Here is a 27231-nt window from a genome sequence, read left to right as displayed (position 1 = left end):
TTTTATTCATTACAAATATTTTTATTTAACATATTTTTTTCTGGCTTAAATTATTTTTCCTTTATGCATCATTTTATACATTCACACACATAGGATAATAAAAATATATCCAATTACTTGATTTTGGTTGAATTTTCATTAAAATAAGTGTTAACAATGATTATTTGTTTTCTGTTTGAAGAGGGCTTTTATTGTTATACTTAAGAGTGTTGTTTCTGGAGACAAAGCTGCCTATAATTTAATAAGCAGATTCTGAAAAAAATTTGACACATAAGCCATAAAATTTTACATTAATAAATAAAAGACAAAGCAGAAAGCATAGATTTGCTTTCAGCATTCTGGAGGTGCTTAGTTTTTTATTAACCACCTTATTAAAATAATTTGTTTTGTTCCAATAATTGTTCTTTTCTCCTGAAAATAAAAATTTAACCTATAGGAACAATATTCTTACATTCATTTGCTGTTTAAAGCCACTGGCAAAGTGATTAGTAAAGATATTACTTTATTATGTACCAAATAGTATATTGCTACCATCTTTTACCTACACCTTTGAGTAAGGTGGGATAGGTTAGTTAGTGGCATAATAATGCTTCATTAAATGCACAATAGTCTTAACATAGTAAAAAAAATCAAATTAAATTAAGTTCACTCATAATCTAACAATTTTTAAATGTACTGCATTTTGTTACATAAAAGTACAAGTACAATATACTAATTTAGTTTAATATACTTTTCTCTATAATTATTTCTCACTATAATGTAGAAAAGGATTACTCTGAACACCTACCTTATACATTACTTAATATAGGTTAACTACAAAGAGCCTCTCCACTTATATTTTCATCATACATCTTACATTTTAATGTCCTTACTTGTATAGAAAAGGTCATAAACGCCCAACTAATAAAAAAGTATCGCTAATATATCTGATGCAGCAAAAATTGAACATATGCTTTCACATGTGAATACAGTAAGAACAAAATAATAGCATAAAGTAATTTGAAAGCTGGATTACTTCATTATTCACTTTTCAGAAAAAATTTTTTAAGGAAGCAAGTATACTTTATTTTTTTTTTTTGAGATGGAGTCTTGCTCTGTCACCCAGGCTGGACAATGGTGTGACCTCAGCTCACTGCAATCTCCGCCTCCCGGGTTCAAGCAATTCCAGTTCTCTGCCTCAGCCTCCCAAGTAGCTGGGATTATAGGCGCCCATCACCATGCCCAGCTAATTTTTGTATTTTTAGCAGAGACAGGATTTCACCATCTTGGCCAGGCAGGTCTTGAACTCCTGACCTCATGATCCACCTGCCTTGGCCTCCCAAAGTGTTGGGATTACAGGTGTGAGCCACCGTGCCCGGCTGGAACAAGTATACTTTTAATGTAATTACAATGCTTCTAAAAATCTACTTTTAGTTATACACAAATAGTTTTTGTTTGTTTGTTTGGAGACGGAGTTTCACTCTTGTCGCCCAGGCTGGAGTGCAATGATCTCGACTCTCAACCTCTGCCTCCCAGGTTCAAGCCTCCTGAGTAGCTGGGATTACAGGCATGTGCCACCACGCGTGACTAATTTTATATTTTTAGTAGAGATGGGGTTTCTCTGTGTTGGTCAGGCTGATCTCAAACTCCCGACCTCAGGTGATCCTCCCACCTCGGCCTCCCAAAGTGCTGGGATTACAAGCATTAGCCACCGTGCCCGGTCACAAATAATTATCTAAAAAGTGTTTCCAAATTCATTACATTTGCAGGAATCTTCTTCAATATACATTCCCCGATGTTGAACAAAGCTTGGCAACCGCTTTAGGGTTTCCTTCTAATACAAAATGCGTGCAACAAGATCTGTAATACAGTGCCGGGCGCGGTGGCTCAAGCCTGTAATCCCAGCACTTTGGGAGGCCAAGACGGGTGGATCACGAGGTCAGGAGATCGAGACCATCCTGGCTAACACGGTGAAACCCCGTCTCTACTAAAAAATACAAAAAACTAGCCGGGCAGCCGGGCGAGGTGGCGGGCGCCTGTAGTCCCAGCTACTTGGGAGGCTGAGGCAGGAGAATGGCGTGAACCCGGGAGGCGGAGCTTGTAGTGAGCAGAGATCCCGCCACTGCACTCCAGCCTGGGAGACAGAGCGAGACTCTGTCTCAAAAAAAAAAAAAAAAGATCTGTAATACAAGCAAAGGTACTACAGACCCCTTTATATTTGTAATGCTTGTCTTCAGAATCAATACTCTTCTTCACCTTAAAGGCTTATATTTTCTGAAAGATTTTTTTCCACAGTAATTTCTCTTTTATTTTTAATAACTATGAACTATCTTACATTGACTAAGATGTGATGGGCATTAATGGCTTTTCCATATTCTTTATATTTGTACAATTTTTCTCAAGGATAATAGCTTTCCTATGAAATAACGTGTAAGCACTGATTAAAAGTTTTGCCACATTCTTCATACTTGTGCATGTTTTGGAAGTATGAATTACCTTACCTACAATAAAGTGTGGCAACCATATAAAGGCTCTGTCACATTTCGTACATTTCTATGGTTTCACAGAGTATAATTTTTTTTAATGCATAGAAAAGTTGGAGGTGTTGGGAAAAGCACTGTCACATCTTTCAGGTTTGTAGAGTTCCTCTTCAGCATGAATTATCGCCATGTCTCTTAAGAATTGAGAACTTGTGGCTGGGAATTGAGGCTCATGCCTGTCATCCCAGAACTTTAGAAGCCGAGGTGAGTGGATCACCTGAGGTCAGGAGTTCAAGACCAGTCTGGCAAATATGGCAAAAGCCTGTCTCTACTGAAAATACAAAAACGAGCTGGGCGTGGTGGTGGGCACCTATAATCCTAGCTACTCAGGAGGCTGAGGAAGGAGAATGGCTTTAACCCAGGAGGCAGAGGTCGCAGTAAACTGAGATCATACCATTGCACTCGAGCCTGGGTCACAAGAGTGAAACTGCATCTCAAAAAATAAATAAATGAATAAAAATAAAAGAACTGAGAACTTGTTACAGGCTTTGCCACATTCTTCACATTTGTAGGGTTTCTGTCCAGTATGAATTACGCGTAATAAGGGTTAAGAACTTCCTTAAAAACTTTCGTCGGCCAGGCACAGTGGCTCATGCCTGTAATCCCAACACTTTGGGAGGCCAAAGCAGGCAGACCACCTGAGGTTAGGAGTCTGAGACCAGCCTGACCAACATGGAGAAACCCCGTCTCTACTAAAAATACAAAATTAGCCAGGTGTGGTGGCGCATGCCTATAATCCTAGCTACTCAGGAAGGCTGAGGCAGGAGAGTCGCTTGAACCCAGGAGGCGGAGGCTGTGGTGTGCCAAAGTTGCACCATTGCACTCCAGCCTGGGCAACAAGAGCGAAACTCGCTCTCAAACAAAAATAAATGAATAATAATAATAAAATAAAGCTTTGTCACATTCTTGGTTTCTGTCCAATATGAATTCTCTTATGTTTATTAAGGTCTGAGGACCAGTTAAAAGCTTTGCCACATTCTTTACATTTGTAAGGTTGCTCTCCAGTATGAGCTGCCTTATGTTCCGTTAGATTTGAGGATGTAGTATAGGCTTTGCCACATTCTTCACATTTGTAGGGTTTCTCTCCAGTATGAGTTCTCCTATGTTTATGGAGGCCTGCAGACCATGTAAAAGCTTTGCCACATTCTTCACATTTGTATGGCTTCTCTCCAGTATGAATGATCCTATGCATAGTAAGGTGTGAGGAACGGGTGAAGGCTTTGTCACATTCTTCACATTTGTAGGGTTTCTCTCCCGTATGAATCTTCTCGTGTTTACGAAGGATTGAGGATGAAATAAAGGCTTTGCCACATTTATCACACTTGTATGGTTTCTCTCCAGTATGAATTTTCTTATGTGAAGAAAGAGTTGCAGGATGGTTAAAAGCTTTGCCACATTCTTTACATTTGTAGGGTTGTTCTCCAGTATGGATTATCTTATGTGTAGTAAGGGTATAGGAGTACTTAAAGGCTTTGCCACATTCTTCGCATTTGTATGGTTTCTCTACAGTATGAATTTTTTTATGTGTAGTAAGGGTACAGAAGTACTTAAAGGCTTTGTCACATTCTTCACATTTGTAGGGTTTCTCTCCAGTATCAATTTTTTTATGTGTAGTATGGGTTGAGGACTGGTTAAAATTTTTGTCACATTCTACATATTTCAAGGTTTTTTTTTCAGTATGTCTTCTCTTATGTCTCTTTGAATTTGAAAATTGATGAAAGACTTTCCCATATTTACCACATTGAAACATTTTGCTCTGGGTAGTTGTCAAACATTGGTTAAGCCCATTGTGACCTCTTTTGTGTACCTCACACTCATCCACGCTTTCACAGCCTTTTTTAAACTGTAAATTGCCATGTCCACATTTTTCAAATTTTCTAAGTATCACTTTTTGGAAAGAATCTTTTATGCTCTGCTCTGGCTGAAGGTCTTGGGCAAAATGAGAACACATAACTGAAAGAAACAACAAAAACACATTACTTCAATTGGTAGACTCAGATAAATACACTTTACAAATCTAACTTATAAAGTTATAAAAACTACATAAGCAAGATGACATAGCAAAATACCTCAAGCTGTAATTTCTTCCTGGACATATAAATGTAACAAAAGCATACTGCCCAAAATATATTTGTGAAAAATTTATAAATGAGTTAAGTGTGTGAAAGGCCCCGGGTGAGCATAAAGCAAACAGTCACAAACAAGATAAAGAAAAGTCTGTTACTTATATGCAACAGCTCTTCTTGCTCCCCAGCATAACACTGTGCCTTTAAAAGTAAATTGCCAACCTGGTGCAGTGCCTCACGTCTGTAATACCAGTGCTATGGGAGGCTGATGTGAATCACTTGAGGTCAGGAGTTCAAGGCCAGCCTTACCAAGATGGTGAAACCTATCTCTACTAAAATTACAAAAAGTTAGCCAGTCATGGTCATCGGCAGCTGTAATCCCAACTACTCAGGAGGCCAAGGCATGAGAATTTCTTGAATCCAGGAGGCGGAGGTTGCAGTAAGCCAAGATTGTACCACTGCACTCTGGCCTGGGCGACAGAGCGAGACTCTGTTTCAAAATAATAATAATAATAATAGAATAAATTGCCAACAAGGCATAATGGCTCATGCCTCATGCCTGTAATTCCAGCAATTTGGGAGGGCAAAGCAGGAGGATCACCTGAGGTCAGGAGTTTGAGACCAGCCTGAACAACACGATAAAACCCCATTTCTACTAAAATACAAAAAAAATTAGCCACGCGTGGTAACAGGTACCTGTAATCCTAGCTACTTTGGAGGCTGAGGCAGGAGAATTGTTTCAAACTGTGAAGGTAGAGAATGTAGCGAGCAAAGATCATGCCACTGCACTCCAGACTGGGTAAGAGTGAGACTCTGTCTCACACACACACACAAAAATGTAAATTGCGCCAACTCCTGGTTTCCTTTTTAAAAAACAGTGTATGTACATTGGTACATACATCTTTATTTCTGTCTTCTAGGGGCTTTTTTAGACACCAGATAATGTGTCCCATGACATAAAATGCTGAAAACAATGGTGATATACATTGGAATGACAGTTTGCTGCGTCTAAAGGTAAATTATAGAGAAGCAGAGAAACTGCAGTACCCCAAACAGGGAATGGGTGTAGCAAGTGATAGCAAGTGATTACTGACTATTAAGAGGAAATACAAATAAGCTGATTTAACTAAACAATAAACACAAAATTTTAGACAAGATTCATCCTAAAAACATGTTTGAGAAATTCCCAGAATCTCTAGCCAAGACAATTGATTTCAGACTACACCAGGACAAAGCTATATTATAAAGATTGTAACAGGTAGCTTTTTGTTAATTTCCAAATCTCTATCAAAGATTGTAATGTATACCAAATAGTAAAACAACATGGCCCCATCAAAAAAATTATAAAATTTTCAAAAGCATCCACAAAAAGTATATAAAGTAATTTTTAAAATTCCAAATGAATTGAACAGCCCAGTGTTGGTGGCTCATTCCTGTAATCCCAACACACTGGGAGATCAAGGTGAGAAAAATCACATGAGGTCAGGAGTTTGAGACCAGCCTGGCCAACATGGTGAAACCCTGTATCTACTAAAAATACAAAAATTAGCTGGGCATGGTGGCATGTGCCTGTAATCCCAGCTACTTGAAAGGCTGACACAGTAGAATTGCTTGAACCTGGGCGGGGAAGGTTGTAGTGAGTGGAGACTGTACCACTGCACTGCAGCCTGGGCAACAGAGCAACACTGTCTCAAAAATAAAATTAAAAAGGCCAGGCATGGTGGCTGATGCCTGTAAACCCAGCACTTTAGGAGGCTGAGGTGGGTGGATCATTTGAGGTCAGCAGTTCAAGATCAGCCTGGCTGAGATCACACCACTGCACTCCAGCCTTGGTGACAGAAAAAGACTCTGTATAAGAAAAAAAAAAAAAAAGAGAGAAACCCAGACAACTACTGAAAATCAGAAAAATGAGAATAAAAAGAAATACTAAAATACCAAAAACCAAAAATTGTGGATATAAAAAATACAAAAAATAACTGAAAAACTTATTAAAAGAAAATATGATGTAAACATGAAAAACTGTATAAACAAACTTAGATACACACAAATGTATTTATAACAAACACACATATAAACAAAATTTCAAAAATCACATAATGATGTTCCATTTATAAGCATAGTCACATAAGATAACCAGTGAATTTTTTTTTTTAGACAGAGTTTCACTCTTGTTGCCCAAGCTGGAGTGCAATGATGTAACCTCAGCTCACTGCAACCTCTGCCTCCAGGGTTCAAGTGATTCTCCTGTATCAGCCTCACGAGTAGCTGGAATTACAGGCGTGCGCCACCATGCCTGGCTAATTTTTTCTTTTTTAGTAGAAACAGGGTTTCACCATGTTAGCCAGGCTTGTCTCGAACTTCTGACCTCAGGTGGTCTGCCCACCTCGGGCTCCCAAAATGCTGGGATTACAGGCATGAGCCACTGCGCCCAACACCAGTGAATTTATTTAAAACATTTTTGTACCTCAGAAAAAAACTGTGATATTGCTAAAGTTATTTAAAAAAAAAAAGAAAAAAAAAAGGCTATCAAATGGGAATAATGCCATCAGCAAAATTGTACTACCTGGGCAATAGAGACTCAGTTTCAAAAAAAAAAAAAAAAAAAAAAGATGGTACATAAAAACTTTTAAAGTGATTTTATAAAATATAAGAAACAATATGTAAATCTGCATAAATCTAATAGATATACCATATAAAATAATTTTTATATGAATAACAAACTGTAAAACATAGAGGCATAGTTTTTGTATTCAATTGAAGTTATGAGATTGAAATATAGTTTTAATTTTACGATGTATATAATCTCCAGTTTTCAAGATGATCACAAAGGTAATATTTATAGAAAGTATGCAAAAGGAGATTAAAAAATAATGAAAGCATGACAGTACAAAATTAAATGAAAATTAAGAAAGTAAAACAGGAGATGAGAAGAATATAACTACTAGAAACATGTAAAATAACAATCTAACTGGTAATAACAACTTCATTTCTTTAATCATTGTAAATATGAATTAATTAAACTACTTAATAAAATCAAATGTAATCTTAGGACTTTGGAAGGCCAAGGTAGGCTGATCAATTGATCCCGTAAGTTTAAGGCCAGCCTGGGCAACAGGGCAAAACTCTGTCTCTACAAAAAATACAAAAAACCTAGCTGAGTGTGATGGCACATCCTTGTAACCCAGCTGTTTGAGAGGCTAAAATGAAAGGATGATCTGAGTTTTGGAGGTTTGGGCAGCAGTGAATCATGCAAATCAGCCTGGTTGACAGAGTGAGACCCTATCTCAAAATTAAATGAGGCCGGGCGTGGTGGCTCATGCCTGTAATCCTAGCACTTTGGGAGGCAGAGGTGGGTAGATCACCTGAGGTCAGGAGTTTAAGACGAGCTTGGCCATCATGGTGGAACCCCATCTCTACTGAAAATACAAAAAAATTAGCCGGGTGTGGTGACAGGTGCCTGTAATCCCAGCTACTCGGGAGGCTGAGGCAGGAGAATTGCTTGAACTCGGGAGGCGGAGGTTGCAGTGAGCTCACGCCATCGCACTCCAGCCTGGGCAACAAGAGTGAAACTCCACCTCAAAATAAATAAATACATTAAAAAAAAAGCTATAGAATGCCTCGGTGGTTTCTTTAAAAGCATATAGTATGCTGCATACAAGAGATTCATTGTAGCATTGAGTCAAATAGGCTGAAAGTAACAGAAGGAAAAAAATGTGTATTTCATAAAAATAGTAACCACAATTGAGTGAAGTGGTCATGACTGTATTAGACATAATATGCTATAGGTCAAGTACTACCATTAGACAAAGAATGATATTATATTATGGCAAAGTGAGTTAATTTACCAGGAATCTGTAACTATATTATTTATCTATCTATATGTATATGTGTACATAGCATCAGGGCTCCAAAATATAAAAAGCAAATACTGACAAAAGTGAAGCAAGATATACATAGCAACATAATAATTGTAGACATCAAGACCCCATTTGCAATAATAAATAGAAAATTCAGAGAAAAAATGAGAAACAGAAAACTTAGGAAACATTATAGACCATATTATTTTGCATACAGAGGAATACTTGAGAGTGCATAATTTTTAAAGAAAAATAATTTATGTGGCTCACGGTTTGGCAGACTATAAGAAGTGTGTGCCAGCATCTGCTTCTGGTGAGGGTCTCAGGAAACTTACAATCATGATGGAAGGTAAAGAGTAACTGGACATACTATATGGTAAGAGACAGGAAGTGTGAGGTGAAGGAGTCAGGTTCTTTCAATGAACCAGCTGTTACTGAATTAATAGAGTGTAAAGTTTTGGTTACAAAGAGAATGTACCATGCCATTCATGAGCAATTTGCCTCCATGACACAAACATGTCCCACCAGATCCCACATCCAACATTGAGGATTCATTTTGCAGCATGAGGTCTGGAGAACATGGACATGCAAATAATATTATAGACCAACTAGGCTTCACAGACACATGCAAAACTCTCCAGTCAAAACCAAGATAATACACAATATTCTTGTTTGCATCTGGTATATTCTGTTAGGACACATACCAAGTTTTATTAAATTTAAAAGTACTGACTGGGTGTGGGTGCAGTGGATCTTGCCTATAATCCTAACACTTTGGGAGACCTAGGTAAGAGAATCCATTAGGGACAAAAGTTTGAGACCAGCCTGGACAACATAGTGAGATCCCAACACTACAAACAAGCAAACAATTAACCAGACATGGTAGTGCACGACTGTAGTCCAAGCTACTCACAAAACAAAGGTGAAAGGATCACTTGAGCCCAGGAAGCTGAGGCTATAGTGAGCCAAAAATATGGCACAGCACTCCAGCCTCAGTGTTGGTAAGATCTTATCTTAAAATAACAATAAATCAATTTTAAAACACTAAAATTATACATTGTGTGTTTTCTAACAAACATTGAATGACATTAGGAATTAAAAGCAAAAGGCAAACTGGCAAATTCAAAAATATGTGAATATAAAACACACTCTTCAACATATTCTTGCTCAGGGGTCAAAAAATTTTATTCTTCACAGATGTCAATACAACCTACAGTTAAAAGCTACAGTAACATAAACAATGTGATACTGACACAAAGATAAACAGATGAAAGACCAGACTAGAGAGCTCAGAAATGAACCCTTCTGCATATGATAAAATGATCTTTCAAAAAGTGACCATGAGTATAAAATAGAGAAAAGTAATCTCTTCAAAAAAATGATGCTGAAAACTGAATATCAACACTGATAAAATAAAGTTGGATTATTTTCTTGAATGATACAAATATATATATATACATTTTCTGAGACGGAGTCCTGCCATGTCGCCCAAGCTCCAGTGCAGTGGCGCGATCTTGGCTCCCTGCAAGCTCCGCCTCCCGGGTTCACCATTCTCCAGCCTCAGCATCCCGAGTAGCTGGGACTACAGGTGCCCGCCACCATGCCTGCCTAATTTTTTTTGTATTTTTGGTAGAGACAGGGTTTCGCCATGTTAGCCAGAATGGTTTCAATCTCCTGACCGCGTGATCCTCCCACCTCTGCCTCCCAAAGTGCTGGGATTACAGGCGTGAGCCACTGCTTCTGGCCCAAAAATATATTTTAAACAAAATACTTAGACATAACTAACAAGTCTATTAGAAAAGATACAGGAAAGCCGGGCGCAGTGGCTCACACCTGTAATCCCAGCACTTTGAGAGGCAGAGGCGGGCAGATAACCTGAGGTCAGGAGTTCAAGATCAGCCTGGGCAACACGGTGAAACTCCGTTTCTACTAAAAATACAAAATTAGCCGGGCATGGTGGCAAATGCCTGTAATCCCAACTACTCGGGAGGCTGAGGCAGGAGAATCGCTTGAACCTCGGAGGCGGAGGATGCAGTGAGCCGAGATTGTGCCATTGCACTCCAGCCTGGGAAAAAAGAGTAAATCTGCATCTCACCGAAAAGAAAAAAAAAAAGAAAGAAAGAAAAAATGCAGGAAAAAGACACGACATTGGTCGTGGCACCATTTTCTTAGATACGACATTAAATGCATGAGCAACAAATACAAGAACAGAAAAGTCTGACTACACTAGACATCAAAATTTCTATACATCAAAAGAAAATTCCAAAGTGGCAACTTCCCTTAGAAAATGGATGAAAACATTTGCAAATTTCATGTGAAGGAAGTTAATAATCACAATAAATAAACAACTCTTTAAACAATAAAGTTGAATAACTTGATTTAGAAATGAACAGCCGGGCGCGGTGGCTCACGCCTGAAATCCCAGCACTTTGGGAGGCCGAGGCGGGCGGATCACAAGGTCAGGAGATCGAGACCACAGTGAAACCCCGTCTCTATTAAAAATACAAAAAATTAGCCGGGCACGGTGGCGGGTGCCTGTAGTCCCAGCTGCTCAGGAGGCTGAGGCAGGAGAATGGCGTGAACCCGAGAAGCGGAGCTTGCAGCGAGCCGAGATCGTCCCACTGCACTCCAGCCTGGGCGACAGACCGAGACTCCGTCTCAAAAAAAAAAAAAAAAAAAAAAAAAAATAGAAATGAACAAAAAAAATTCATCAAGGCCGGGCGCGGTGGCTCAAGCCTGTAATCCCAGCACTTTGGGAGGCCGAGACGGGCGGATCACGAGGTCAGGAGTTCGAGACCATCCTGGCTAACACGGTGAAACCCCTTCTCTACTAAAAAATACAAAAAACTAGCCGGGCGAGGTGGTGGGCGCCTGTAGTCCCGGCTACTCGGGAGGCTGAGACAGGAGAATGGCGTAAAAACCCGGGAGGCGGAGCTTGCAGTGAGCTGAGATCCGGCCACTGCACTCCACCCTGGGCGACATAGGGAGACTGTCTCAAAAAAAAAAAAAAAAATTCATCAAAAAACTACACAAATGGGAAAAAGCATTTGAAAGAATGCACAAAAAATACTGATTTGTAGAGAAATAAAAAAACACACATGACAAACAAAATCACCTCATATCCATTAGAATGGCCACTGTAAATTTTTTTAAAAACTCCTAATTTGTTGATGTTGCAATAAAAATGAAACCCATGTTGCTTGCTGCTGGAAAACAAAGATGCAGCCATTATTTAAAAATATTATAAATGTTCCTCACTTATTATATCTATATACAAAATATGTAACACAGGCCAGGCCCAGTGGCTCAAGCCTATAATCCTAGCACTTTGGGAGGCCAAGGTGGGCAGATGATCTGAGGTCAGGAGTTCGAGACCTTCCTGGCCAACATAATAAACCCCATTCTACTAAAAATATAAAAAATTAGCTGGGCGCCTATAATCCCAGCTACTTGGGAGGCTGAAGCAGGAGAATTGCTTGAACCCAGGAGGCAGAGGTCTCAGTGAGCTGAGATCACACCACTGCACTTCAGCCTGGGCAATAGAGCAAGACTCCTTCTCAAGAAAAAAAAAAAGAAGGAAAGAAAGAAAAAAAAAAAAAGCAACACAGGACCTGGAAGACATATTTGAATATCCATGTTTATTGCACCAGTATTCACAAAAGCCAAAAGACTGAAGCAACTCAGATGTCTCTTGATTTATAAACATATCAAAATATGTAATATATACATACAATGGAATATTATTCCACCTTGAAAAGAACAATCTTGTCACATTTTAAGATGAACACTAAAAATATTATGTCATTTGAATTAATCCAGTAACAAAATTATCGATACCATATGATACCACTTATATGAGATATCTTAAGTAGTCAAATCATAAAAACAGGAAGTAGAAAGTTTGTCTGTCAAGGGCTAGAGAGAGGGTAAAATGAGCAGTTGTTACTTAATGGGTATTGAGCTTTAGTTTTACAAGATGTAAAGTGTCTAGAAGTCTTTTACATAACAATGAGAACATACTTAACATGCCTGAAATGAATAGCTTTTGTTTTTTTTTTTGAGACAGGGTCTCACTCTGTCATTCAAACTGAAATGTAGTGGCACAACTTTGACTCCCCCTCAATCTCCCAAGTAGCAGGTACCACAGCTGCACACCACCATGCCTGGCAATTATTAAATTATTTTTATAGAGAGGGGTCTCCATATCTTTCCCAGGCCAGTCTCAAACTTTTGGGCTTCAGAGATCCTCCTGTGTTGGCCTCCCAAAATCCTGGGATTACAGATGGGAGCCACAACCATGCCTGGCCCTGAAAATGTACGATTGAATTAAGACGGTAAATTTTATGTTATGTGTTTTTTGTTTTTTTTTGTTTTTTTTTTTTTGAGACGGAGTCTCGCTCTGTCGCCCAGGCTGGAGTGCAGTGGCCGGATCTCAGCTCACTGCAAGCTCCGCCTCCCGGGTTTACGCCATTCTCCTGCCTCAGCCTCCTGAGTAGCTGGGACTACAGGCGCCCGCCACCTCGCCCGGCTAGTTTTTTTGTATTTTTAGTAGAGACGGGGTTTCACCATGTTAGCCAGGATGGTCTCGATCTCCTGACCTTGTGATCCGCCCGTCTCGGCCTCCCAAAGTGCTGGGATTACAGGCTTGAGCCACCGCGCCCGGCCTTGTTATGTGTTTTTAAAACAATTTTTTTTAAAGAAAACTGAAAAAAAAAAAAAAAACCAGAATTACAAATCTTTTTGAAAATGACCTTCAAATAAAAGAAGCGTTTCTCTCACAAAAGGAAATATATGTTCATCATTAAACACGTGGTGAAAAAAAGACTATTTCCATGACTACTCACTTAGACAAGATAACGTTTATGGTCAGTTCTGCCTATATAGAAACCTACACAGTTGCCGGCCGCGGGGGCTCACACCTGTAATCCCAGCACTTTGGGAGGCCGAGGTAGGCGGATCACGAGGTCAGGAGATCGAGACCATCCTGGCTAACATGGTGAAACCCCGTCTGCACTAAAAGTACAAAAAAATTAGCCGGGCATGGTGGCGGGCGCCTGTAGTCCTAGCTACTTGGGAGGCTGAGGCAGGAGAATGGCGTGAACCCAGGAGGCGAAGCTTGCAGTGAGCTGAGATTGTGCCACTGCACTCCAGCCTGGGCAACAGTGCAAGACTCTATCTCAAAAAAAAAAAAAAAAAAAAGAAACCCACCCAGTTATCTGAGGGAATGCTCTCTGGTACTCAATAAAAGCCATACTCATCGATATCCAGACATAAGGCCCACCATATGCAGACCTGACTACAAAAACATGCGCTAGTGTCTTCCCTATGGAGCAAAGCCCTGAAGGATACGCATGCAGTCTGTCCAAAAATAAAATGAGAATATTATTGGGTAGTTTTCTTGGGTAGTCCCAAGACCCTGCAACAAGCTAACTAAAGGTGGACCCTAGTGCAGACCCAGCAGCCTTGTGACCAATCTACAACCCCTCCTCACTACAAATTCAGAGGGTGTCTCATCACCCTAAGGGCCCAACAAAAGATCTTTACCTTCTAAAATCAGTTTATAAAAACTTGAAGAGGTGTTTGCGCCATCAAATTTAGGTACCAATACAAAACTATGTTGTGTCCATTGTCAATGTTTCTCTTTTAATGTAGCACTGGAAGCATGTGAAAGAAGAATTAATCAAAGAAAAAAATCCATTGAAATTAAAGAAAAATAAGTAAAAAGTTGCTGTTTGTAGATCATACAATCTTATATTTAAATATCAATAAACAGTACATTAAAACCTGTCTAAAGTGATAAATACACTCAGTAAATTAGCAAAATATAAAATTAACATACAAGCATATGTATGGTCTCATACACTTAAACTATCTGATAAAATAGAGGAAGAAAAAATTCGGGCCAGGAGTGTGGCTCACGCCTGTAATCCCACCACTTTGGGAGGTTGCGGTGGGTGGATCATGAGGTCAGGAGTTCAAGATCAGCCTGGCCAACATGGTGAAATCCCATCTCTACAAAAAATACAAAAAAAAAATTGGCTGAGCAAGGTGGCGGGCACCTGTAATCTCAGCTATTTGGGAGGCTGAGGCAGAGAATAGCTTGAACCCAGGAGGCAGAGGTTGCAGTGAGCAGAGATTGCGCAACTGCACTCCAGCCTGGCAACTGAGCAAGACTCCGTCTCAAAAAAAAAGAACTATGAAAAATTAGAGAAGATTCAAATAAATTTTAAAATTGCCACATTATTCTGAGTGATCTATAGATTCAATAAACTTCTTATCAAAATTGCAGTGGTATTTTATTCATAGTAATAATCCTAATACATTTCTAAAAGTTAAATGAAACTAAAATAACTTTGATAGCCAAAGCAATCTTGAGGAAAAAGATCAAAGCAGAAGGATATCATACTTAACAATTTCGAACTATATTTCAAGACTATCTGGTAATAAAAACAGATGTGCAGAAAAAATGAACAAAAAGGCAACAAAAACAAATACTCTCACACATTTCAGATCTGATGCAAAAAGACAACTTAAAAAAGTTTTAGTTTCTCGAAATCACAGATATTTGCGTGTCCCCAAAACAATGGAAAAGCAGCTGCAGTCTCTTAGGTACCATGAAGAAGAATTTGGCTCTCACTGTGAACTTGAAGGAAGCTCACGGAAAGAATAGTAGAATTCTTAGAGAATTTAAAAGCATGAGACAGAAGATGTCCCTTTGTGAGAGAAAAATTAAATAAAATCAATCAATCAATCAATACAGCTGCCCAGGAACTATTTCCTTTGGAACACAGCTTTCCAGATCACATTTTAAGGGCTAGCTCTCTCTTTGACCTTGGGACCCTTATCTGTATCATCTGTTGTATTCATTTTCACTCGCACCTACCTGAGGGGTTGGCAGTCATCTTATGTCTCTTCACAGTCAAAGGGTTTTCTCCTTGCTCCAGACGGGTGATCAGGTCTGGCTTGGAGACAACAATACCTGTTTCATTAAAAACAAATAGCATGAATCTTGCTTATATTTTCCAATTACAAGCTAGTAATGTGCTCAGCAGAAAGCATGTAATAAAATATTCTAGTAAATTCATACCAAAATACTAATTTATAACAAATTTCTAAATATTTAGGAAATACTTTCAACTTATAGGTTTCTTTTTCTTCTGGAGATGGAGTAAAATAAGTAAAAAGTTTCTGTTTGTAGATCATAGTCTTACATTTTAAAAACCATAAACAGTACTTTAAAAACCATAAACAGTACTTTAAAACCTTTCTAAACTGACAAATACACTCAGTAAATTAGCAAAACATAAAATTAACATACAAGTATATGGTCTCAAACACTTAAATTATCTGATAAAATAGAGAAAGGAAAAAGTCTTATTTACTATAGCATTAAATAATAAATTTCTTAGAAAAAAATTACTAAGGTAAAAAACCTTTAAAAACAAAACAGAAAATTAGAGAAGATCCAAATAGATTTTTAAATTGCCATATTATCCAAAGTGATCTATAGATTCAATAAACTTCCTATCAAAATTACAGTGGTATTTGCCCTTGTTGCCCAGGCTAGAGTGCAATGTCTCAAACTCGACTGACCAAAATCTCTGCCTCCTGCGTTCAGGGGAATCTCCTGCCTCAGCCTCCAGAGTAGCTGGGATTACAGGATTATGCCACCATGACCGACTAATTTTGTGTTTTTAGTAGAGATGGAGTTTCTACATGTTGGTCAGGCTGGTCACAAATTCCCGACCTCAGGTGATCTGCCCGCCTCAGCCTCCCAAAGTGCTAGAATTACAAGCATAAGCCACTGCGCCCGGCCCTGCATGTAGGCTTTTTAAATTTACTAGCTGGTACTACTGAATCAAAAATTGGTGGTGGCAATGAGATTTTCAGGTGGGGGCAACAATGTTTTAAGCCACTAAAATTCTGAAATTACCACTAATTTAGAGTGAAGAATAAAGCTCAGCTCAGCAATGTGGAAAGTTTGGATTAAGATGAAACATCTTGAAGAAATTCTTTCCTAAATAAAAAAATTCTGAAGATTTTCTGGAAAAAGGGCATCTGAAACTCTTTTATGCAAGGAATAAAGTACTAAATTCATTCCACAAAAAAGAGAAATAAAACTTTTTGGGTTTTTTTTAATGAATTATGTATTTAAGTTATCCTCACCAAGGAAGACCAGGTTTCCGTAGTTCTCTAACATCACATCCCTATATAAATTTTGCTGTGCAGTGTCCAGGCAATGCCACTCCTCCAGAGAGAATTCTATGGCCACATCTCTGAATTGCAATGGTTCCTGAAAAACACACAAACACACACGTTTTTACCATGTCACCATTGGTGGAATTTTTAATTTGATTTAAGGTGAAATGGGAGAGTAAAAAGAACTGGTTCTTACTTATAGAACTGACTAAAATTCTCCAATAAAATAATTTTCTTTTTTTTTTTTTTTTTTTTTTTTTGAGACAGAGTCTCGCTCTGTCGCCCAGGCTGGAGTGCAGTGGCCAGATCTCAGCTCACTGCAAGCTCCGCCTCCCGGGTTCACGCCATTCTCCTGCCTCAGCCTCAGCCTCCCGAGTGGCTGGGACCACAGGCGCCGCCACCTCGCCCGGCTAATTTTTTGTGTTTTTAGTAGAGACGTGGTTTCGCCATGTTAGCCAGGATGGTCTCGATCTCCTGACCTTGTGATCCGCCCGTCTCGGCCTCCCAAAGTGCTGGGATTACAGGCTTGAGCCACCGCGCCCGGCCAATAAAATAATTTTCAACACAAAAATATTCTCTATTATATTCTCCAACTCTGAGAAAAAAGGGCAGCCTAAGATCGACAACATTAGTTCATATATGATATTTTTTCTAGATAATAAAGTATAAAATTAAGGGCATGAACATGAACATGTACATTTTTGAGTGTTATATTTACATCATACAGAATCAGCTATGAATATTTTTCAGATGGAAAAGACATGTTGAGTTAGAAGGCACCTCTCAAACTTTAATATGTACACTTGAGCAAAGAGAGAGACCCTCTCATATTGTTTTATATTGTTTTATACTCAGTACCTATTTTAAGAAAAAGCAAAGAAGTAAAACCAAAGGCAGACAGCCTGGCACCAGGCCTGAAACCAGGCCTGGGCCTGCCTGGCCTAAACCCAATAGTTAAAAATCAACTCATAACTTAGAAACTGATGTTATTCATAGATTCCAGACATTGTATAGCAGAACATTGTGAAACTTCCTGCCCTGTTCTGTTTCACTCTGACCACCGGTGCATGCAGCCCCTGTCACGTACCCCCGGTCGCTCAAATCAATCACTGGCCGAGGCAGCCCCTTAGGAGGCTTAGGCCTGCCCTTGGAGCATCCCTGTGGGGGACTCTGGCCAGACTGAGTGAGGCCATCCAAAGAGCGCTCCCAGGTAGGCAATTGCCCCAGTGGAATGCCTCGCCAGAGCAGAGGATTAACACAGTGGCTGAACACTGGGAAGGAACTGGCACTTGGAGTCCGGACATCTGAAACTTGGTAAGACTAGTCTTTGGAACTTGCCCACTTCATTTGAGTGGAAGCGTGGCCTGATCACCCACCGTGTGCCTTTATTGGCACTTTGGTGCCTTCTCCATTTGAGTAGAAGCTTAGCCTGATCATCCACGGTGGGCCTAGACCGGCACTTTGGTTTTTGTTTTTGACTTGACTTGGATTGCTTGATACTTTCATTTTGGTTTTGACCTGGCTTGGGTTTCTGGATACTCTGATTTTGGTTTTGATTTTGGTTTGGTGTAAACTGCAGAAATGTGTATGTGCCCTTTTTACCTGTTTTTTGTTTTCTGGTGTGCGTGTGGTGTGAGCGTGGTGTATTGTCTCGAAGAAGCATGGGTCAGGCACAAATAAGCCCACCCCACTAGGAACTATGTTAAAAAAAATTCCAAGAAAGGGAAAAAAGGGGGGAGGGCAGGGTTTATATAAAAGAATTTTATATGGTAAATTCTTGTCCTGAAATAAATTACTGGTTGTTTAAAGAAAAAAAGGCACAAGTATACATATGTAACAAACCTGCACGTTATGCACATGTACCCTAGAACTTAAAGTATAATAATAATAATAAATTAATTAAAAAAAAAAGAAAGAAAAAAATGTTTGTAATATGTCAGAAAGTTGAGACATGTCAAAAAATGGTCTACGGCCGGGCGCGGTGGCTCACGCCTGTAATCCCAGCACTTTGGGAGGCCAAGGCGGGCGGATCACGAAGTCAGGAGATCGAGACCATCCTGGTTAACACAGTGAAACCCCATCTCTACTAAAAATACAAAAAATTAGCCACGCGTGGTGGCAGGCGCCTGTAGTCCCAGCTACCCGGGAGGCTGACGCAGGAGAATCGTGTGAACCCAGGATGCGGAGCTTGCAGTGAGCCACCGCACTCCAGCCTGGGCGACAGAAGAAAAAAAAATTGTCTGCAAAAGTCGTAAAAGAAAAGAGTTATAAGGCCGGGCACGGTGGCTCAAGCCTGTAATCCCAGTACTTTGGGAGGCCGAGACGGGCGGATCACGAGGTTAGGAGATCGAGACCATCCTGGCTGACACGGTGAAACCCCGTCTCTACTAAAAAATACAAAAAACTAGCTGGGCAAGGTGGCGGGCGCCTGTAGTCCCAGCTACTCGGGAGGCTGAGGCAGGAGAATGGCGTGAACCCGGGAGGCGGAGCTTGCAGTGAGCTGAGATCCAGCCACCGCACTCCAGCCTGGGCGACAGAGCGAGACTCCGTCTCAAAAAAAAAAAAAAAAAAAAGAAAAGAGTTATAAAAAAAAATTTATGCAAAAAATTTGTATAATTTAAAAGTAATAAGGCCTCCTGAGTACTACTGAAAAAACAGTTTATGTGCAAGGTGTATAAAAAAAGTAAAATATACCTGTGGTAAAAAGATTATAACTAGGCATAAAAATGTGGATTTTTACCTACATTAAAAGGTAAAAAAAAATTATTGCTTTAAAAGTTTAAGCAAGTTTTAAAACGTTAATTGTAAAGAAAATTCTGTGTATAAACATATTAGCTAAAGTTAAAAAGGTATCATCCAATTTTTCTGTGAACTGGACATTAAAGTAAAAATGCAACAGGTTTTTCTTAAAGCATCAACCTGCTCTGACAAAAATTATAAAAGGTTAAAGAGTCTATAAAATCTTACCTTGTGGTCAAACATAAAAATTGGATAAATATTGGCCGGGCGCGGTGGCTCAAGCCTGTAATCCCAGCACTTTGGGAGGCCGAGACGGGTGGATCACGAGGTCAGGAGATCGAGATCATCCTGGTGAACATGGCGAAACCCCGTCTCTACTAAAAAATACAAAAAACTAGCCGGGCGAGGTGGCGGCGCCTGTAGTCCCAGCTACTCGGGAGGCTGAGGCGGGAGAATGGCGTGAACCCGGGAGGCGGAGCTTGCAGTGAGCTGAGATCCGGCCACTGCAACTCCAGCCCGGGAGACAGAGCGAGACTCGTCTCAAAAAAAAAAAAAAAAAAAAAAAAAAATTGGATAAATATATCTATAAGGTTTTATTAAAATTAAATTTAACATTAATAACACATTAATATAAAGGTAAAATTTAGCTTATCTGGTATAAAAATCATACAAAAAGCATTATTAAATATAAAATGGTGTTTAGCTTTTTTGGGCTAAAAACTAATAAAAGTAGGTGATAAAACATTCATTTTACTAGAGGATCATGGAAGTTAAAGACTTAAAACAAACTTTGACAATTATGACAACATACCAAGATGCAAATGCCTGGTTGAAATGGATCAAATATTCCATCTGCACATTAAACGAAAGCAATTGTTATGCTTGTGCACATGGCAGGCCAGAGGCCCTGACTGTCCCCCTTCCACTAAGGTGGTCCTCCAGTCAACCAGGCATGAGCTACATGGTAGCTCTTTTCCAGGATTCTACAGTCTGGAGTAATACGTCATGCCAGGTTCTCTCTGCTGTATCTCGAGGTCCCTGTGGTCAGCCCCCGAGGGCCATCCAGCTTCGAGACACTAAATTCACTTCCTGTCTCTCACCGCAGGGAGGAAACTTAGCATTCCTTGGAGACCTGAAGGGATGCAGTGAGCTTAAGAATTTTCAAGAGCTTATCGATCAGTCAGCCCTTGTTCATCCCTGAGCGATGTGTGGTGGTATTGTAGTGGACCTTTAATGGGCACTCTGCCGAATAACTAGAGTGGCACTTGTGCTTTAGTCCATTTGGCTATTCCTTTCACCTTGGCATTTCATCAACCAGAGGATAAATAAATAAATAAATAATAAGACATTGTAAAGCGAGAGAAGCCCCTTATAGGTCTTTCAACTCTCACATCTATTTAGATGCAATTGGAGCCCTGCAATGAATACCAGATCAATTTAAAACTTGAAATCAAATAGAATTCCTTCTCAGATGAGATTCTCTAGAAAAATTAACGTGCATCTTGAGAACATGCCTTTAAAGGTGTTGGGAGCAAGTCATAAACAAAATGTGGCCATAAACAAAATCTCTGCAGCACTGTAACACGTCCATAATGGCCGTAACGCCCAAACTGGAAGGTTCTGGGTTTACAGGAATGAAGGCAAGGAACACCTGGACTGCCCAGGGCGGAAAACTGCTTAAAGGCATTCTTAAGCCACAAACAGAAGCCTGAGCCATCTGTGTCTTTTTTTTTTTTTTTTTTGAGATGGAGTCTCACTCTGTCGCCCAGGCTGGAGTGCAGTGGCGCGATCTCGGCTCACTGCAAGCTCCGCCTCCCGGGTTCACGCCATTCTCCTGCCTCAGCCTCCCGAGTAGCTGGGACTACAGGCGCCCACAACCGCGCCCGGCTAATTTTTTGTATTTTTAGTAGAGACGGGGTTTCACCGTGGTCTTGATCTCCTGACCTTGTGATCCGCCCGCCTCGGCCTCCCAAAGTGCTGGGATTACAGGCGTGAGCCACCGCGCCGGGCCTCCATCTGTGTCTTAAGGGCGTGTTTCTGCTGCAATTAATTCAGCCCATCCCTTTGTTTCCCTTAAGGGATACTTTTAGTTAATTTAATATCTATAGAAACAATGCTAATGACTGGTTTGCTGTTAATAAATATGTGGGTAAATCTCTGTTTTGGGCTCTCAGCTCTGAAGGCTGTGAGACCCCTGATTTCCCACTTCACACCTCTATATTTCTGTGTGTCTTTAATTCCTCTAGTGCCCCTGGGTTAGGGTCTCCCCGACCAAGCTGGTCTCGGCAAAAGGTGTTAGTACCACATGATTACCTGCTGGCATGACATCAACTGGCAGAAAAACACAGAAAAAGCCCACCTATTTCCATCCTTTGAAACAGAAGAGATTCAGGAAACAATGAACTGCTCCACGAAGACAGAAATATAAGTTTCTCCTTTCCTGTCCTCAGGTGCTCTCCCTGCCACAGACACCAGCAATTTCCAGTAATGGAATTATGGGCCACACCGACCTGTCTGTACCAAACCCAAACAGAACTGCCCCTGTGACCACCCTTTAGTGCAAAGGTAGAACTTAACTCTCATGAATGTATTTTGAAGCCCTCATACCTGATTCTGGTCTCACCTTAAGAGTCACATGAGGCCCTTCACTAAAATAACATGGATGCTTCCACGCAGAATAAACAGAAGCTGTGGGGAGGGAACAAGAGATTTCTGCAAATTGGCCATGTGATCCTAATGAGAAGCCTGGGCTGATAACCACCAAGATAAGCACTGCCTCTCAAGCTCTAACGAGCTTATGAATCACTTGGTAATTTTGGCTCCACTATATGTAATGTGATTCTGCAGGTTTGAAAAGGGTCCATGAATGGGTGTTTTAAACAAGTTTCCTGTCAATGCTGATGTTGCTTCCCCTTGGCTCATTATTAGCATTAGTTAGTGAAGCAGGCACAGCACAGGGTCCCTTACACTCAGCACTCTTGTCACAACCAAATACTTCTGATACAAATAGGGACAACCCATCTCCATCCTAAAGTTTTATATGCTTTGCTGGCTCTTTACAGTTTACAGAGGAACTGAAGGCAGCAATGTCAGAATAAGTCTATTTAAAAAACAACATGTGCACATGTACTAATGCAATGTTTATTAAGCAGGTACTTTGTGCTCAAGAGAATGATACAGAGCACTTTGCTGGGCATAACACATTATGTGATTTAATTTTCATAACACCCTGAAAGCTGGTACTAAGGATTTAATACATTTTAGGATTTAGGTAAAGGGCCCAGCATTTTTATCTCTACTTCTGTTTCTCTGTCATCAACTTTTTTTTTAAACACTGTAAAGAATAAAAGCAAAATATAGAAAGATGAAAGAGAAAGGAAGAGTTTAAGGTAATTTAGAGAAAATTTTATTGTTTACATTTACTTTTGTGTGACTTGTGGAGCAGCTACTGGATCTGCAGGAATAGAAAAAAAGTTGCCTAACAGAATGTCTCTGCAAGCACTGGTTTTAACAGAAAATTTAAAGAACTAAGACCCTAAAATACATACTTTATTTTTCCCATTCATGTGCTTTTGGAATTCAGGAAATTGTGAGCACCAGCTCTAGAAAGGCAGGAGGATTCAGCAGCCAAAACTCTGATCTCTTCTAATCAGTTCTGTGAGGCAAGACTCCAGGGTAGGGTCAGACCTAAAGAAAGCCTCCAAAAAGTGTGAATCTGATCAGGTCTCAGGCAGTGTGAGGACCTTATGTAGAATTCTGTTCTCTATGCAACTGGGGTACTTCCAGTTTTGTTTTTTCTAAGCTCACCTAAAAGAAACTTAAATCCCAGACTTTCTATACTTTTAATCTTTTCTAGCTACTGCCCTGTCAACTTTATACTGTATACTAATCCACAATTTAAACAAATCCCTTAAGGTTTTCTAGGGTAGTTTTATTAGATAATCAATATGTACACTAAAGAAGGTTAAAAAAAATTTAAATTATACAGCTGGGTGCAGTGCCTTACATCTGTAATCCCAACACTTTGTGAAGCCAAGGAGGGTGGATCACGAGGTCAGGAGTTTAAGACCAGCCTGACTAAGATGGTGAAACCTCGCCTCTACTAAAAATACAAAAATTAGCTGGGCACAGTGGCCGGGGCCAGTAATCTCAGCTACTCGGGAGGCTGAGGCAGGAGAATCACTTGAACCTGAGTGGCAGGAATTGCAGTCAGCCGAGATCATGTCACTGCACTCATGCCTGGGTAACAGAGTAAGATTCTGCTAAAAAAATATAAAAATAAAAATAAATAAATAAAAAATTACAATAGCAATTATTCTGTTCACAAATATCCCTTAAGAAGTAGACTTCAGGACAGGTGCGGTGGCTCACGCCTGTAATCCCAGCACTTTGGGAGGCTGAGGAAGGCGGATCACGAGGTCAGGAGATCAAGATCATCCTGGCTAACACAGTGAAATCTCTACTAAAAATACAAAAAATTAGCCCGGCGTGGTGGTGGGCACCTGTAGTCCCAGCTACTCAGGAGGCTGAGGCAGGAGAATGGCATGAACCCGGGAGGCGGAGCTTGCAGTGACCCCAGATCACGCCACTACACTCAAGCCTGGGTGACAGAGCCAGACTCCGTCTCAAAAAAAAAAAAAAAAAAATCGGCCGGGCGCGGTGGCTCAAGCCTGTAATCCCAGCACTTTGGGAGGCCGAGACGGGCGGATCACGAGGTCAGGAGATCAAGACCATCCTGGCTAACACAGTGAAACCCCATCTCTACTAAAAAATACAAAAAAAAACTAGCCGGGCGAGGTGGCGGGCGCCTGTAGTCCCAGCTACTCGGGAGGCTGAGGCAGGAGAATGGCGTAAACCCGGGAGGCGGATCTTGCAGTGAGCTGAGATCCGGCCACTGCACTCCAGCCTGGGCGACAGAGCCAGACTCCCTCTCAAAAAAAAAAAAAAAAAAAAAAGTCTAAAAAGTGCCTCAAAACAATAGCTTTATTATCAGTAAGACCCTCCCAGTTTCCTTCCGCCTTAATCTTAAGGGCATTTGCCTGTGGGGCCCTAGCATTCCAGGGCTTTGTAGCTTCTCTCAAGATAAAGTCTCCTTCCATAGCTGGGGTGAGCAGGCTGGGACAATTGCAAGGGAGGCTCCCCAGAAAAAACTAACTGGGCCTTTAATAACCTCCTGTTGGCCGGGCGTGGTGGCGCAAGCCTGTAATCCCAGCACTTTGGGAGGCCAATGCGGGTGGATCACCTGAGGTTGGGAATTGGAGGCCAGCCTGACCAACATGGAGAAACCCCATCTGTAGTAAACACACATAATTAGGCGGGCGTGAAGGCGCATGCCTGTAATCCCAGTTACTCCAGAGGCTGAGGTAGGAGAATCCCTTGAACTAGGGAGGCAGAGGTTGTGGTGAGCCGAGATCACACCATTGCACTCCAGCCTGGGCAATAAGAGCTAAACTCCGTGTCAAAACAAAAAAAAATTTTTTTTAAACCCCACCTTTTGCAGGCTTCATATTAGCCTTAGCTTGGAATTACCAGGTTCAAGCTTTAATTTCCGTGTCAGTGTTATTCACTTCGTTCTTGAAACTGTTTGAAAAATCCAGTGAAATTACTTAAACACAGTGTTTACATAAAGGAAGAAAATTTTAAGATTCTTACTTTTTTTTTTTTTTTGAGGAGTCTTGCTCTGTCCCGCACGCTGAAGTGCGATGGCGTGATCTCAGCTCACTTCAACCTCTTCCTCCTGGGTTCAACCAATTCTCATGCCTCACTCTCCCAAGTAACTGGGATTACAGGCGTCCGCCACCACACCTGGCTAATTTTTGTATTTTTAGTAGAGACGGGGTTTCACCATGCTGGCCAGGATGGTCTAGAACTCCCGACCACGTGATCCGTCCGCCTAGGCCTCTCAAAGTGCTGGGATTACAGGTCTGAGCCACCGCGCCCGACCAGGAATGGGTTTTTAACCCCAACGTAGTTTTTGGTTTTGTGTCCTTCCCCTATTGGCTGGGGTCAGACCGCACAATCTAAACTGATCCCGGTTGGCTAGACCCAAACTTTTTCCAAATAGGATAAACGCGCGATTTGCGAGAAACGGAAAAGGGGGAAGAAGGGGTAGGGTTGATTTCCAACTTTTACAACTTCTGACCAGGAAGTTGAGTCTTTGAAGAGGAACTTAGTTTGCCTGACAATCCTTTGCCTCAAGTGATCCCTCCGCCTTCGCCTCCCAAAATGCTGGGATTACAGGCGTGAGCCACCGCGCCCGGCCCCATAAATTTTTAACAGGAGAAAAGAGAAACTGTGAACCCCAAGGACCAAAGCTCTTTCCATTCGTGAACGCGCACCCCGAGTCAAGATCTCCCCTGATGACCTTCTCGTGGTTCCTGACAATCTGGGAGAGACCCGGAGCTGCGGGTGCAGAGCTGCTGCCCAGAGGGCGCCAGGCCAGGGCACAGTCACTGCGCAGGGAAGAGACAGGAGCCCCGGACTGGCTGACAGCGCCGCAGCCATCTTATGACTGGAGGGGACTGAGGCCGAGCTGGGCCAGGAGAACTCAGGGCGCAGACTGTGGAGCTGACTTCGGGGAGGCCTGAGTGCCGCCACAGCCACTTCCCATCAACCAGTCCCTCCCCTCTCTCAGGATGTCAAACCGGCACGCTCACCATTCCTAGGCTCCCAGGGAGTCCCGTCATCTTGGCTGTGGATTTCCCAATACCTGCAGGACACAGGGCCACAGAGGCTGCGCCTCTAGGAGCAGAGGACACACAGTAGCGAAGAAGAAACCTAGAGCTCCCGATGCATCGAGAGACAAAGGCCGCGCCAAACCCGGAAGCCGTCCTCTTTGTTCCAGCTGCCTGCCTGATTGGACGGTTTCCAGCCCAGCGTCCCTGATTGGATAATGCTTAAGGCCCCGCCCACTCAGCCGCTGAGTGACAGAAGATGTGATCCCATGCTGGGCTGAGGGATGAAAGCTGCAGCCTTTTCAGGCAGGGCTTCCTCCCTGAGCTGAGCCAGGCCCACCCTAGAGTATGGGAAAGTTCTTTTTATTTTTATTTATTTATTTATTTATTTTTTTAGACGGAGTCTCTCTCTATCGCCCAGGCTGGAGTGCAGTGGCGCAATCTCGGCTCACTGCAAGCTCCGCCTCCCGGGTTCACGCCATTCTCCTGCCTCAGCCTCCAGTGTAGCTGGAACTACCGGCGCCCGCCACCGCACCCGGCTAGTTTTTTGTATTTTTAGTAGAGACGGGGTTTCACCGTGTTAGCCAGGATGGTCTCGATCTCCTGACCTCGTGATCCGCCCGTCTCGGCCTCCCAAAGTGCTGGGATTACAGGTGTGAGCCACTGCGCCCGGCCCGAGTATGGGAAAATTCTATATCTTTTTTACTCTCTTTTTCAATGTGTTCAAAAGGTGAACGGAAGTATTTTTCTGTCATGTTAATAATACATAAAATTTTGGTTCAAGAGAAAATCAACTTTTACTTTGATAATAATGTATTCCCAATACTAAAGCTAATTTTAATAAAACCTTATACATAAATCAAATTTGTCACTTTTGACAGCTCGAGATTTACACATATATTTCATAATCTCTTGTAATTTTGTAACTTTTTATATTTTTATCTACATTCTTTTTATTTTTCTCAATTTGAAACAACCTTTAAGTAATTTCAAATTGTTACAGGAAATAGAAATCATTTAGAACCAGGCGCGGTGGCTCACACCTGTAATTCCAGGACTTTGGAAGTCCAAGGTGGGCGGATAACTTGAGGTCAGGAGTTCAAGACCAGCCTAGCCAACATGGTGAAAGCCCATTTCTACTAAAAATACAAAAAATTAGCTGGGTGTGCTGGTGCGC

General features: G+C 41.2%; 1 protein-coding gene across 3 annotated transcripts; it reads right to left on the bottom strand.

Moving 5' to 3' along the window:
* LOC102129680 (uncharacterized) lies at positions 1–26208 on the bottom strand. 3 transcript variants are annotated; one of them, XM_065536216.2, is made up of 4 exons: positions 26037–26208; positions 16609–16735; positions 15326–15421; positions 1–4472 (listed from the first exon to the last, which is right to left on the bottom strand). In XM_065536216.2, the coding sequence occupies exons 1-4, from the start codon at positions 26064–26066 to the stop codon at positions 3418–3420; spliced, it is 1308 nt and encodes a 435-aa protein (XP_065392288.1). In that variant the 5' UTR covers positions 26067–26208; the 3' UTR covers positions 1–3417. The 3 variants fall into 3 exon arrangements, with proteins under 3 accessions (XP_065392288.1, XP_065392290.1, XP_065392291.1); XM_065536218.2 differs by lacking the exons at positions 16609–16735; positions 26037–26208 and adding an exon at positions 14854–14879 and having other exon boundaries at positions 15326–15419; XM_065536219.2 differs by lacking the exons at positions 15326–15421; positions 16609–16735; positions 26037–26208 and adding an exon at positions 13987–14845.
* Between the last annotated feature and the right edge of the window lie 1023 nt (positions 26209–27231).

Source organism: Macaca fascicularis, chromosome 19 (genome assembly GCF_037993035.2).
Source record: "Macaca fascicularis isolate 582-1 chromosome 19, T2T-MFA8v1.1".
Lineage (NCBI taxonomy): Eukaryota > Metazoa > Chordata > Mammalia > Primates > Cercopithecidae > Macaca > Macaca fascicularis.
Note: the sequence above shows the minus strand (reverse complement) of the source record. Positions and strands in the feature narration are given on the sequence as shown.

Bases quoted from the DNA above. Each gene is read 5' to 3' on its own strand.
- LOC102129680 (XM_065536216.2), bottom strand. From the start codon at position 26,066: ATGACGGGACTCCCTGGGAGCCTAGGAATG. The intron at 16,736-26,036 runs GTGAGCGTGCCG...TGTGTTTTTCAG, and splicing joins TCCCTGGGAGCCTAGGAATG to GAACCATTGCAATTCAGAGA. The intron at 15,422-16,608 runs GTGAGGATAACT...TTAATGAAACAG, and splicing joins CGGAAACCTGGTCTTCCTTG to GTATTGTTGTCTCCAAGCCA.